At 39.3% G+C, this 14,586-nt stretch overlaps 1 protein-coding gene across 12 annotated transcripts in view; it reads left to right on the top strand.

Annotated features, from left to right (window-relative positions):
- The first annotated feature begins 3,387 nt into the window (after positions 1-3,387).
- LOC121876880 (dynamin-like) overlaps positions 3,388-14,586 on the top strand; it is a 78,901-nt gene continuing 67,702 nt past the window's right edge. For 6 of the 12 annotated variants that reach the window (XM_042382418.1, XM_042382417.1, XM_042382415.1 and 3 more), the window contains exons 1-2: positions 3,401-3,674; positions 7,690-7,763. In XM_042382418.1, the coding sequence (XP_042238352.1) occupies positions 3,511-3,674; positions 7,690-7,763 (238 nt within the window). In that variant the 5' untranslated portion in view covers positions 3,401-3,510. Of the gene's footprint in view, positions 3,675-7,689; positions 7,764-14,586 lie in introns of all 12 variants that reach the window. The other 6 variants (XM_042382420.1, XM_042382416.1, XM_042382423.1 and 3 more) reach the window with 4 other exon arrangements.

Genomic DNA, 14,586 nt, shown 5'->3' with positions numbered 1-14,586 from the left:
CCAATTATACTTATCACAAATTATCTAGCATTACTTTCCTGCAAACATCCTCCCGTAGCCTCAAGTACACTGCAAACATCCTCCCGCAGCCTCAAGTACACTGCAAACATCCTCTCGTAGCCTCAAGTACACTGCAAACATCCTCAAGCACACTGCAAACATCCTCTGCCTAGCAAACATCCTTCAAGCACACTGCAAACATCCTCCCTGTAGCCTCAAGCACACTGCAAACATCCTAGCCTCAAGCACACAAACATCCTTACACTGCAAACATCCTCTCGTAGCCTCAAGTACACTGCAAACATCCTCTCGTAGCCTCAAGTACACTGCAAACATCCTCCCGTAGCCTCAAGTACACTGCAAACATCCTCCCGTAGCCTCAAGTACACTGCAAACATCCTCTCGTAGCCTCAAGTACACTGCAAACATCCTCTCGTAGCCTCAAGTACACTGCAAACATCCTCCCGTAGCCTCAAGTACACTGCAAACATCCTCCCGTAGCCTCAAGTACACTGCAAACATCCTCCCGTAGCCTCAAGTACACTGCAAACATCCTCCCGTAGCCTCAAGTACACTGCAAACATCCTCCCGTAGCCTCAAGTGATACTGACACTAATAATTAACTTGGAATTCTTTGTTCCATGCTATATGGAACCGTCTACATACAAACTGAACCAATGTAGCTGAATAGATATCGATCTATCTACCGGAGAGTGGGGAGGAGTATAGATCAGGGGTTAGGGGGGTCAAGTTGTGCGGGCTAGGCTGGTCGCAACACCAAGTACGGTGAATTTACATGAGTCAGGCCTGCCTCAGCCCCCACACCTTATTGACTCATCCTGGTGTTTTTCTCCACGGTAGACTAGGAAAATTGTTGTACTGCCTTCTTCTGTGTTTCCATAATTATACAATCTGTCTCACTTTAAAATGCTGGTTTTCCGGCATCTTCGTGGTGTAGATTAACACTGTATAACCTTTTTCATCTTTATTTTTAATTTCTTTCTGTTCTTATTTTTCCCCAGGCCCCGTTGTGGGTCGTTCGACCTGTGCCCGGGTGGGCCAATTCCCGTAAAAAAAAAAATATATGTACAGCACTGTACAGCACATAAACAGTGCAGGGTTTTTTTTTTACGGGGGTTAGCGCACCCGCTCGCCCCACAAGGGGTCACAGCTCAAGACTGAAGAAGCCGCAGTCCAGAAAACTGTGAGAGCAAACTTTTTCGGAGTGAGAGTTGTGAACTCTTGGAACAATCTACCAGAAAGTGTTGTGACGGCACCGAATGAAAGCTCTTTCAAGACCAGACTTGACCAACACTGGAGGGAGTTCAGGTACATTCAGGAGCCGGTGCATGCCCAGTACTTGCCAACAGTGCGTAAGAGACGTGACCGATCGCCCAAGCGGCTAACGAGCCGATCAGTGGTGAAGAGGATAACACTAAAACCACATCAGGGCTTGGGGTGGGGGGGGGTGGGGGGGGCGTAAATATAATAATAATCAATTAATAGAAATGAATAAAGATAAATAAAAAATAATAATAATACTGTAATAATAAAATAATAATTACCACAAATAAATACAAAAATTAAAATATAAATCAAGAGTGAGAAACGAAATACAATATGTATGTTGTGTTGTCAATAGTAAGAGAAGCAACTGAAACCCTGCAATTGTGTGTAAATGAGTCAAAGTCAAATTAGCAACCTGGAACTTGGTCACATTTTTTCTGGGGGTCTTTTGAAGAGATGGTTTATCAGGATGCTGGTTTTTCAAGAGTCAATCGAAATGTGACAGCGTAACATATCTTCAATATCACCAGAAACTGATATCCTGGACCCGTCGAAAGCGTATGACGCACAACATTGCAATTTCCGATTATTGTTTATCATATCTGACTGGAAAGTAGATTTCCTGTCATGAGTCAGGAAGTATCTGAGGATGTAGATAGGTCTTGCCATAAAATATGTAAGAGAGAGAGAGTAAAGACATTACCCGTGTATATATTTTTAATGTAATTTCTGATTCGTATGGTGATAAAATAATTTCCCTTGCAGTTTTTACATATTTGTCTGAACTACAATATACGACTAGAGAAATACTATGCATTTCAAGAGTCGGGTACTGCTACTAAAAGAGTATATTTCAGGTCATTTATGATAAAAAAGTTAGAAATAATTACTTTTGAGATAGTGTCTTTGAACGAGAGAATACAGAAACAGACAAAATACACAAATACAGCCACACCCTCACAGTGTGACTGACCCTCGCCTCCACAGGTTTAAAGGGACCAACGAAAGTTAGGTTAGGTCACATTATGTTCTGATACGTTGAATTAACTTCAATTAAGTTTTATAAGATGTAGTTAATTTTACTTACAAAAAGTTAGGACCCATTTTGGGTAAAATAAATAAATACAAGGTAAATTTAGCTAATAATTTGTTGAGGGGCAAATTGATTATATTAAAAATACTATTTTTATTCTTTACTTTACCGATATTGTTATATAAAAAGTTTCATAGACCTCTACAGGTCATAGAAAAGATATATTTTAATAAATAATTTAACTGCTGCACACGAGGTGGTTTAAATGCAGAGGTATTGAGCTTCTTTAGTCCAGTCAGTATACAGAATGAACAAAAGTATTCATACTACCAGAAAGCTGCAAGATTTTATTGTTTACTGCATATCAAGAGTATTATGCCTATCTAATAACTCATTCAAAATCTAAATGTAAATTACTAAAAATAGGCAGTAACAAGCGCTTTGCATCTTCCTTTCAATTAACAATTAATACTCTAACTCGATTAGATCAGTGTTGATCAAGATTGTTCATTAATAGCACCAGTCAATTAAACACAACTAAACCAAAACAGGATTAATGTTATGAAACGAACCTCGTAATAATTGTATTTCATTATTATAATTACAGGCTATATTATTACTATCTTGTTAATATAAAAAATTATTAAATTGTTATTGCTGATATTATTGCAGTTAATAATGGGAAGTCAACTTTCCATATTTCATTACAGTCATTAGGTATCCCGTAAAGAATATTCTTATAACCTAAGATTTTAATATTCTTATTTAATGTAATTATATGTATAATATTCATATATCAACAGGGTCACCGGTAAATATCATTAGTCTGTCCTAAACTTTGTAATAAATTTCATTTTCTATTATTCTTTCTAGAATATTTTCATTAAAGGTCGCAATATCTGGTGAACCTTATTAATAAGAGATGTCTCTTTCAGATATATTAATAAATACAACACAGAGATTATTTATGTTATACTTAGAGATAATATTGTGAGGTGAGAGAGTCAGGAGGGAGATAATGGCAGAGGCTCGGGCGTTTCTGAGTGGTGTGTGTGGGTTGGCGGAGGCGCAGTAGAGGCGCAGCATTGTATCGAATTTTCGAACTGTGGTACAGTGGTCCGCTGTCTGCCATATTCTGTAGTGACTGAATGTTTGTGAGCGTGAGGATAGTGTGCACATAACCAGCCAAAATGTCGGGGAACACGGGGATGGAACAGCTCATCCCCATTGTGAACAAATTACAAGATGCTTTCACACAATTGGGCGTCCATATGCAACTGGATCTGCCTCAAATTGCCGTAGTTGGTGGTCAATCAGCTGGCAAGTCCTCCGTCCTGGAGAATTTCGTCGGACGGTAAGTAGGCGGCCATATTTACCTTATAATCATTGTTTTAGAGAATATTAAGTGAAGTGGTGGTGTTGTAGGATTGAGTTAAGTTGGAGTGGAGGTATAAGAGGACAGGTATAGTGTGTGAGGGTCATAATGGCGGGTGTGGGCGGCTCTGAGGGGGCGGATCCTACTGACAAATTCCTCTTCATTTATCATTATTTACCTCAATATCCCCCGACCTGTTAATTAACTATCATGCCACGTAATAAGACTCAAGATCATCGAGTATTGGCCACATCTAAACTGTTCTGAGTCTTATAAATTCGACTTTGGTGAAGGTTGTTGGTTAGGTCAAACCTCCCAGGAAATCAATATTTTTCAAGGTATAATTTATACTTTGGCGAGACCTGGAGGATATATATTATTATACTTTGACTAGTATTTATCACTGTGCGTGTGTAGGTTGGCAGAAACGAGATGATTGTGTATGTATATTGATAAATCTTAGGTGTCACTTGTCATGTCATGAAATTGGTCAAGTCTAAACTTCACTCACAACCTTCCAACTCCTTGAAGGGCGACACAGTTGTACTTTGTCTCTACAATAGTGATCGTCATTTTTATTAACTTTCACCGAAATATACAAATATTCATCAGTTCTGGAGGAATTGTTGGTAATAGTTTAGTTTTGGTTGATTCATGTTAATGAGTTGATGAGTAACTGTTAAGAATAGGTGTTATGAAACTGGATATAATAAGAATGAACCAGGTCATTTTCACTAAAATCATACAAGCTGGGTGTTAGTGTGTCACTTAGCTAATGGCCAAGGCCTACTCGCTGCTTCACAAGTACATACTGTACTGTGATTTAGAAGTAATGTTTTGCAGTTCTGTCACTGGATCCCTCAACTACTAGGTCATTCAAGTAACTAAAGCTCTATAAACAAAATTCTTAAGACTTATTCACGTGATGGGGTCACAGTGCTTTAGCTACATTTAATTTTGGTAATATAGTAAGTCTTTGCTTAACGTCAGCTTACTTTCCTGAAAATGCGACGTTATACGAAACAACGTTAAGCGGATCAATTTTCCCCAAAAGAAATAGATAAAATCGGGACTTACGTTCCTGAGCCTTCCTTTGCCTCGTGAAATACATACCTATACAGAAAATAGTGCAGGCGTAGACAACTACAAGTACTGTAATGAGTTTGTATGAGTACTCACCGATGAGCGGAGGTGTCTGGTGGGTATTGACGTGGAGGAGACGTATGGCGGGAGCGAAGGAGGAGGGTGGTGAGTCACTGAGACTCTGCGGCTGCCTCCTCCTGCGCTGACTGGGGCTCCTCCATCACTGTTTGCTCCTCTTCCGTTGTTGTTCGCTCCTCCTCGGCTGTTGTGAAGATGCTGCTGCTGCTTCTGCCGTTCCGCGACGAAAATCTGAATCCAGTGTTGACTGCTTGGGGCTACTCCTCTTCTTCTCAGTGTAACAACCAAGACTGTCATCAATGCTGCGCTGAATTGTTGAGCTACGTTCCCTGTTTGGGTCATCTACAAGGATTTGCATACTTTGCTGGATCATGTTGAATGCTTCTGCCATCCTCTTGGTAGTTAGCGTGCGTTGAGGTTCTTTTTCGTCTTCGTCTTCAACGGGACTGTGTTCTGTTAGTTGTTGCAAATCCTCGTTGACGAGCTCTTCTGTATGGGATGCCAGGACATCCTCAATATCCTCTAATTCCAGCTCATCAAAGCCTGCCTCTCTAGCCAAGCTGAGGATATCCTTACTCACTGCTGGGACTAAGTCCGTGAATCCCGTAAAACTGTTGACGCACTCGGGCCACAGTTTACCCCACACACCATTCAGGCAACTTTCAGAAACCTCTTCCCTTGCCTTGCCAATGTTGTCAATTGCATGAAGAATGTTGAAGCTGCTCCAATATTCTCGGATCGTAGGTTTATTTTCTCCGTCTGTAGCCTTGAGCAGCTGGGCCATGGTATGGCGTAAATAATACGCCTTGAATGCTGCGATGATGCCTTGGTTCATGGGCTGCATCACTTCTGTCGTTTTGGGAGGCAGGAATGCAACTTTTACAGTCATGCAAGTCGTCGAGATTGGGAGGATGAGCTGGAACATTTTCAACAATCAGAAGAATTTTGAAGTCAAGGTTCTCCTTGGCACAGTACTCCTTCATTGCAGGGATGGCATACATGTTTACCCACTGGCTAAATATGGCACTGGTTATCCATGCCTTCTTGTTTGCCTTGTAGATGACTGGAAGTTGATCCTTAGAGTAACCTTTCAGGGCCTGTGGGTTGAAGAGCGAGAAATCTGTATAGGCTTCAGCTTGAAGTCGCTGGCAGCGTTCGCGCCAAGCAGCAGCGTCAAGTACTGTATTTTAATTTGGTTATTTTGCCTGAAAAAAAAATCTGTCCTGTGTAAAAAAATGGGTTTGGTACCGTTTAGTACCTTAATAATACTGTAATTCTTGTATTAATTGCTTTCAATGGAAGCAAGAATTTGAATCTAGTAAAATAATTTAAATTAGCAATGTTGAATATGCATGTGAAGAAAAGCATCTGGTCATTGTTGAGATTCGCTAGTGTGTCATATAATCCTGCTTAAACTTGCTAATGTAATTCAGAAATGTTTTACAAATTGCCAAATACTGAAAGAGTGGAATTTATGACCTTGAAAATTCATAAGCAAATTCAAATTTGTAGTTTATTTCGCCACCATATTTAGCAGTACTGTACAGTACATTTAAAATTATTCCTAAATGGGCCCAGGCTTTTCTGCCTAAATGTTGGCGGTACAGTGGCAATGTGTGTATCTCTCACCAATATGTCAAGGGCTCCAGTCCTGCTTGGCCCATACACTTGTCCCCTTATTAAACATCACAGGTTTCCCAGATTCCAACTTTCTCCTGTATTAATACTGGATAGACCAACTGCCCGAATGGCTATTAAGCTGATAAGTGGTTAAATGATAAAAAACCCAAAAACAATAATAATAATAATAATAATAATAACTGCAGATCATCAGGTTGGTTTAGGAAGGTCATTATCCCCTCAGCACTGGTTGATATGAAAGCATCTCTGAATTACCATAGTCTTATTTTAACATTTCTGTACTGTACTGTATTTTCAAGTACAAATTTCAGGAACATGTTACGTTTAAATTCATGTCTACAGATGTCTTGAAAGAAATCGAGTTTTAACACTTTAGTAATGCAGTTATGATAAGTCTCAACATTACTGGACTACATTAGCAAGAAAAGGTGAATATTTAATAGACAATATGTGTAATCTGTAGGTAGTACAGTATATTGTAAAATCTTTGATAGTCGCCGCCATTCCTTTTACTGTATTGTACTGTACGTATTAATATATTTTGTACAATACAGTGGTCCCCCGTTTATCAATAAGTTAACTAAATTTCATAATGACCAATAATTTTAATGTAAAAATGCAAAAATATTCAAGAAACCGACAAACTGGATGTTCACTCCACTGTAAACAAAGTTAAACTGAGAAGCGTTGGTGGGTGATTCGATCAGCTGATTGGCACACAAAACTGTTCCCTGTACTGTATATATTATCAATATGTTAACTAAATTAGATTGACCAATAATTTTAATATAAAAAATGCAAAAATGTTCAAGAGCACAACTTTCCTGATATTTACTCCACTGGAAACGAATGTAAACATAGAACTAATTACTGTATTGGCGGACTAGCCGATCAGCTGATGCGCACAACAAAGCGTAATTCTCGTAAGGCTTTCGTTAATCAAAGTTTTGTTCGTTAATGAAATTGAAAATCCTTATGGGAGCTAATTCGTTAACCGAAATTTTGTTAATTGGACCGTTCGTTAATCGAGGGACCACTGTAGTATAATTGCATTGCAGAAAATAGATAATCAAGACCATACAGTATTTTACATTAGGCTACAAGGAATCAGCAATCTGTATGTTTATCTATTTTCTTGTAGACTTGAGTGAGACATGATACTACTGTATATTGAATTTGTGCTCTGTTACAGGGATTTTCTACCCCGTGGTTCAGGCATTGTGACCAGACGACCCCTCATCTTACAGCTCATTAACCATCCACATGGTAAGTTGTTTCATCTACACTACTGTACTATACTGTGTGAATGTACCACTTTCCAAGATACACAAGTTGTCTACGCCCAAGATCGAGTGTGAAATTCTGCCCACTTGCTTGCCTGAGACAATTAAATAGCAATACTGTACTGTGATAATCTGATAATCTGTGAATGTATCTGTGCTCATTTCATACTACAGTACTGTATAATGATTGCAGCTTGTGTTTGTCTAATGATATACAGCGTACTGTACAGTATGAAAACTACCACCACCTTCATCACTAGCCAGTCCTCTTAGGGCCTTCTGCCTTAACAAGATTTTATTTATTTATTTATTTATTTTTATGGGGAATAGCCCACCCGAACACAGGTCATCAACCCACAACGGGGGTTGGGGGGGGGAATAAGAGTAAAAAGACATTAAAAATAGAAGAGAAAAAGACTAAATTAATCTACACCACGAAGATGCTGAAAAACCAGCTTTTTGAAGAGACAGATTGTAAGAGTATGGAAACACAGGAGGAGGTAGAGCATTCCACAGTTTGGCTGTGTGAGGAGAGAAGATGTACTATTACGGGTTATTCTAGTGTGACCGACATTCACACAGAAACAGTGGGCACCGCAGGCAAGACGAGTGTTACGAGCCCACTGCCTTGCTGGCGGTACACAGGATGCCAAATCCACTGAACATTGTCCGTTAAAGTACCTGTAAAAGAGAGAGAGTGAAGCAACATTGTGGCGAAGAGAAAAGGATGAGAGATTATCAACTAAAGGAGGAGAGTTAATAAGACGAAATGCCTTTGATTCCACCCTATCAAACAGTAGGATAGAAGAGCCACCCCAGATATGAGAGCAGTACTCCAAGTTAGGGCGAATGAATCCCTTGTAAACTTAAAGCAACTGCTCCGGAGTGAAGTAGCTACGGCATCTGTACAGTACAGCATTCCCAGCTTTCGGAAGGCAGCTTTTGCAATGTTGTGGATGTGTGGCTTCCATGACATGGAGGAAATGGTGAGGCCTAGCAAATCTATTTTAGAATTTGGCAGAATGATTGCATCATGAAATGTGATTGATGGGAGATCTTCTATTTTGGAAAGTGTAATTGGTAAATACTGTGTTTTATTACTATTGAATTTAACCAAGTTTCTACCTCCCCATTCGGAGATGCTGCACAGATCCGCATTAATAGACGTAATGATATCAGCTCTAGAAACAGATCTAGTTTGAGGGTTAGGGGGAAGGGAAAAATGTGAACAAGAGTGAAGAGAGAATCATCAGTATAAGAATGGATATAATTAGTTGTAGTGTGAAGTAAGTCATTGATAAAAAGAAGGAAGAGAGTAGGTGAAAGAACAGAACCCTGTGGAACACTACTATTGGTAGAGAAAGAGCAAGATCGATCCCTCGACAACAACTGCCATGGATCGGTTCTTAAGGAAGCTAGAAATTAGAGAACAAAGTGGGGTAGCAATGATGAGCTGTTGCTGTGGTGAAGTGTTCTTGTATGTAAAAATTGGGTCAGGTGTTTTGAAGATTTTCATATCATAGACAAATACAATACAGTATAGTACTGTATAAACTCTGTTGGATATCCCTCTTTTAAAAGAATTCTATTCTCATGTTTCTTGAAATTGTAATTATTATTCTCCCCCCTCCCTCGACATTTTAGTATTACAGTACTTCTTTACATCCAATGGATCACCTGAAGATTAACCACCATGATGCTAATATTACTTAGCCTGACTTAACCTACTCAAATCTAACCTAATATCCCTTTAGGTAGCATTATCATGGTTAATCTTGAGGTGAAATAAGCTTGGCTGTCTAATCATCAGGCAATTCTCTCCAACTGCAAAACTAATTGATGATGCTGGTCATGTGTGCAGGGTTACAGTAATAATAGAGGATAAATCGAATCCTCAGTTTTGTTAGTGAATCTTATCTCAGTGTGAAGGTAGTGGAGGCTACCGTTTCCTGTTATTCAGGTGGACAGGCGAGGCAGAATCCCTCTCAGCACCTGGATGAGGCTCCATCTCCTAACACACTTTCCACACACTCATACTTAAGCCCTGCACACACATGCCTTCCCCCCCCCCCACCCATCTCACTCTTAACTATTTCTTACACTGTTATTTCCAATTGTATCTTTGTCCTTCTTTTCTTTACGGTTGAATTATCAATGGCATTTCCTTTGCTCACCACACTGCACTTTTTTCGTCACTCCTCGGTACAGTACCACAGTCTGAACCATATCCACCTGAAATCTCGTATGTTTGTTCTATGATTATATCTTCCTTATTCCTGCAAAGTTATTGGCGTTGTTTTTTAATTTTTGTTTTTTTTTACGATGTTCTAGACTTTTACCAATGTGGATTATTTCAGGGGTTCAGTGTGTGTGTGTAAATCGTGTACAGTACAGTAGTGTGTAATGACAAAACAGTACTGTAATGTACGGAGAATGAGTTGAATAATTCTCAGTGGGACATCACATTATTTTGCAGAAATGGTGTATTAGGTGTGAGTGATTAGGGAAAAAATTTATAATGGTTCCTCGTCGATAAATTTTGGGTAGATTCGTGGTACTTTATTGTATAGACAAGCACAGTCGGGATATAGTACAGTATGTCATCATCACATGACTTTTTCTTACGTTTGTGTTATCAGGAAGATTATAACTGATAACGTTAGTATATGACCTGCATTAGAGCAGCAGTGAAAGGGAGTGGAAGCAGACAGTGTATTTTTTTAACATAATGTAAGTGATGTGTCCCGGGCGGTCTGTCGCTTGTGGTAATCTAGCTTTGTCGCCCGTTATATGATTCTTCCTGACACCCCCCCCCCCCTTCATCACTACCCGCCACAGTGTTCGTCTCTCCTGTCTGATCTCCGATTAACCAGAAATGTACCATTCCGTGCCTTCGTTTAAGTCATTTGCGAGTTTAAAATTAATGTAAATCTTTTGCGGTAGTGTGTGTGTGTGTGTGTAATTGTGTTGGAAATGATTTTATAAGTGCAGTAAAATACTGAATTGTATGTCATGACTTAACCATTGTTATTACAACACACTACCAGCCAAGTGGCCGACCACTTACCCAAGTCATATGTTATCAATACACTCATAAGCTGACATAAACTTCACTTAACCTTTCGTTAAAATAAAAGAATAGAGAGGATCCTCCTGATTATCCGCATTTGTTTGTGTTTAGTATAAATATTATCTTACGACTTCGCAGTGAAAAGTTAAAAACTTGCAACTTGCGTCACGTGATATGAACGGTTTTAAAGACTACCATGGAAACGTGAACACTAAGATTAAGGTTGTTTTACTTTGCATAGTTGGTTTTCTGACTTCAGGAGGATCAACCGTTCAGGGAAAAGTTTTGATTGGTTGGTGTCACTATTACGTTATGAAATTCGACAAACATGAAGCATGATAGAAGCTTTTCTGTCCTCCTGTGAAGCTTTATAGAATGAATGGGTGGCTTTGTTTAGTGTTATCAGGCATAATTATACAGTACTGCCGTTAGCTCTGATAAGTTTGGAGGTGGAAGAAGTAACGTTATACAATGTGTTTGAGTGAGCTCATAGTCATGCATCACCTCTCAGCCATGACTCACAATCTCATCCGGGTGGCGATATATATATATATATATATATATATATATATATATATATATATATATATATATATATATATATATATATATATAATTATTATTATTATTATTATTATTATTATTATTATTATTTTTATTATTTTTATTTAACGTTCTGTAGTGTGAAAACATCATTAAAAATAACACTCGCAGGATGATGGCAAACAACCCAAAGCTAACACATGCTTAAGTTTGATTGTACTGTATTGTTGATTCCAATAATGATGCTTCAATCAGTTTCCAGGACAAAAAATATATTGTACTTGCTAGATCTTGGCTTTGTGGCTTCGATAAGTTAAACTATGGGTTATTTATGTTTTTGGTTTGGTTACGATGCTGTAATAGTTTTTTTTTTACTGCAGAATATTTGGTTAAAAAATACATATCCAAGTTGAATGTGGTGTGACACAGTAATGTGTATTTGTTGTTAGAATGCTACTACTGCGCTTCAATAATGAGGTCTTTAAGCGTGTAACGAGGTTAATAATTACACTTATAACAACATAAAAAAATTATGAGATACAAGTCTAGTAATGTGTATTTCAGCTTGACGTATATAGGATGTCCCCTTTCGGCTGTCAACATCCTCCTCTTCTCCATAATTGTGTTCGTTCTCTACCACGTCCATACTTATTTCTATTTACATAATACCTCCTTTATGTGATAATTTGTCTTAATAATCGTGAAGTACCGTAATGTGTTGCAGCGAAGATGTCAGTAGTGGTTAGTGATGAGTTTGAAGGCGACGTTGATGTCAGTGTATCCAGAATGAAAACATTGGCTTGTGGACTGGATCGTCAGTCGGCTGGAACACACTCCTTTCTTTCGTGCTAGCAGCTTATATTATCTACACTCTACTGTACCACCCAGGCGCTCACGCTGATGTACTGTACTGTAGCGTTATCATAAATTGTACACCAGTTGATGCTAGATTTATGGATGTTTATTCAGTAATAATGTCATACAAGTTTACAGGGATCCAATATGTATTACACTGTACATAGACAATGCAGGTATACAAACAATAAGGTAGTGTTTATCACCTTGTGTTCGAAGGTCGTAAAATAGATACAGTGGATATGACTTTTTGAGGATAGTGATTTTTTTTTTGCCAGTGTTTGTCTTGTAAGCCGTAAGATATATAAACTGTATATTATCTGTCCCAAACTGAGCTGAAACAACGATGCATGTTCCCTAAATGGTATGCATCAGGCCAGGCCGAGGCAACATTCTACGGTAAACACCAATTGATAGAAAAGTGCTTGCTGTTCAGGGAATCTCTCACTTAGTTATTCTTTTTTTTTTTCGCTCTCTCTCTCACTCTTGATTTTATAAAAGGAAGTGTGAACACAATGGAAATGGATACCGGCATTAGTATTTTTCTTGGAGCGATGATAACAAGGGAGGAAGTGCAGAAGAGGATTTTTATATTTCATAACTTTATTGGCTAGATTGAGGTACAATTTTATCTAATATGAATAGTTCAGTCAGGTCTCGACACTGAGGGTTCTCTCACTGATCACTGCCACGTAGTTCATAAAGGTTCATACACAAAGGGCGATAATAGAGTAGGTCATATCCATTAGTGATGTAATTGTGGACTAATCAGTGTGGACTGGACTAGCAAATTTAGGATAGACCGTCAGATTATCCTCAAAGACTCCTGATTCAACGTAATAGTTACATATTTTATGATACAATAAGCCAGGTGGTCAGACGACTTTGACAGTGTCACAGTTCATAATATAATGTTAAAAGAGTGTGCTGTAATATCTTCCCTACGGCATAGAGGGGAACCGGTATACAAGTGGTTAGAAGTTTATCTCAAAGTTTACAATGCTGCGTTTTGAGTGACGCCGGGGGAAAGGAGGGTGGAAGTGAGTGACGGGAAAGGAATGTGGAAAAATATGAGTGACGTGGGGGGGTGGCAGGGATGAGTGACTGTGTGTGTGACCGGAGGGAAGGAGTGCGTGACGGAGGGAAGGTGGCAAATAAGTGACGAGGAGACTTGGGGGGGGTGTGTTACGGAGGAGGGATAGTGGATAGGAAGAATGAGAAGTGATGGTGGAAAGAATACATGACAGGGAATATGTGACGAATGGAGAGAAGGAGGGGGGGAGGGTGGACGTGAGTGACAGGTAGTGTGTGTGTGTGTGATGGAGGAAAGGAGGGAGAGAGTTATTGAAGGTTGAGTGAGGAGGAGGAAGAGGTTAGTGACGGTAGTGGTTGTAATGACCTTGGTAGAATGGCTGGTGGTACAGTAGTGGAGGAGACTTGCATCCATAATCTGGTTGTCATCTGGTTTACTCCGCCTGTCACCAACCTCCGTCCAAGGCCCGTTTTCCCTTGTCTCTCTCACTTTCGTTATATTCCTTGGCTGTCGAGAGATTTTCCAACGGATGTCCGACTTCCCGCGTTATGTCTCCGTCATTGTACATCTTACAGACGCTTAGATATCTCTCTCTCTCTCTCTCCCTCTCTCTTTCCCTTGTTATCTTATCTGTAACATTATTTCCACGGACGTTCGTATCGCTTATCTGATGGACGCCAGGATTTCAACGTGGGTTATCCGTTGTTGAACATTGAAATCTACAGCACTGGTCTTAGGTATGCTAGTAACTCAGTATGGGACTAGATTAAAGAAATTTGTGGATCACCTAAAGATCCCTCCCCCATCCCCCCATCCCCCCAACGCCACCAGCAGCAGCGCCTTATTTCACCTTAACATTAACCACCCTATTGCTAATTTAACAAGACTTAACGTAATTTAACCTAACGTAACCTAACCCGATGGAACCTAACCAATTGGAACCTAAAGAAGCTTGGCATAATCATCAGGTGAAATAAGCTGGGCGGTTAATCATCAGGTGATACAATGATTAACAGAATTATTATAAAAAATGAGTTTCCTCTAAAAGGCTCGCATTGTTTTCCTACTCAACTGCCGTAAGAACAATACAATGCTATAGTAAATATTGACAACGAAAACAGTAAAGTGTAATGTCGTAGTTGTGGTTCAAATTCCCCGGTCCAATTGGCAATATGTCATCTTGTTGGCGTCACACTGTGCGATTGGCTTACACAGTGAGTGGACATTGCTGTTTCTCGTTATGAATGATCAGATTAACACGAACAAAATTAACACCGTAACACCAGGTAAACATCATTGTATATG

The sequence above is a fragment of the Homarus americanus genome, unplaced genomic scaffold (genome assembly GCF_018991925.1).
Source record: "Homarus americanus isolate GMGI-L3 unplaced genomic scaffold, GMGI_Hamer_2.0 scaffold50281, whole genome shotgun sequence".
NCBI classification, from domain to species: domain Eukaryota; kingdom Metazoa; phylum Arthropoda; class Malacostraca; order Decapoda; family Nephropidae; genus Homarus; species Homarus americanus.
The sequence above is the reverse complement of the archived record's forward strand: the minus strand, read 5'-3'. Positions and strand labels throughout refer to the sequence as shown.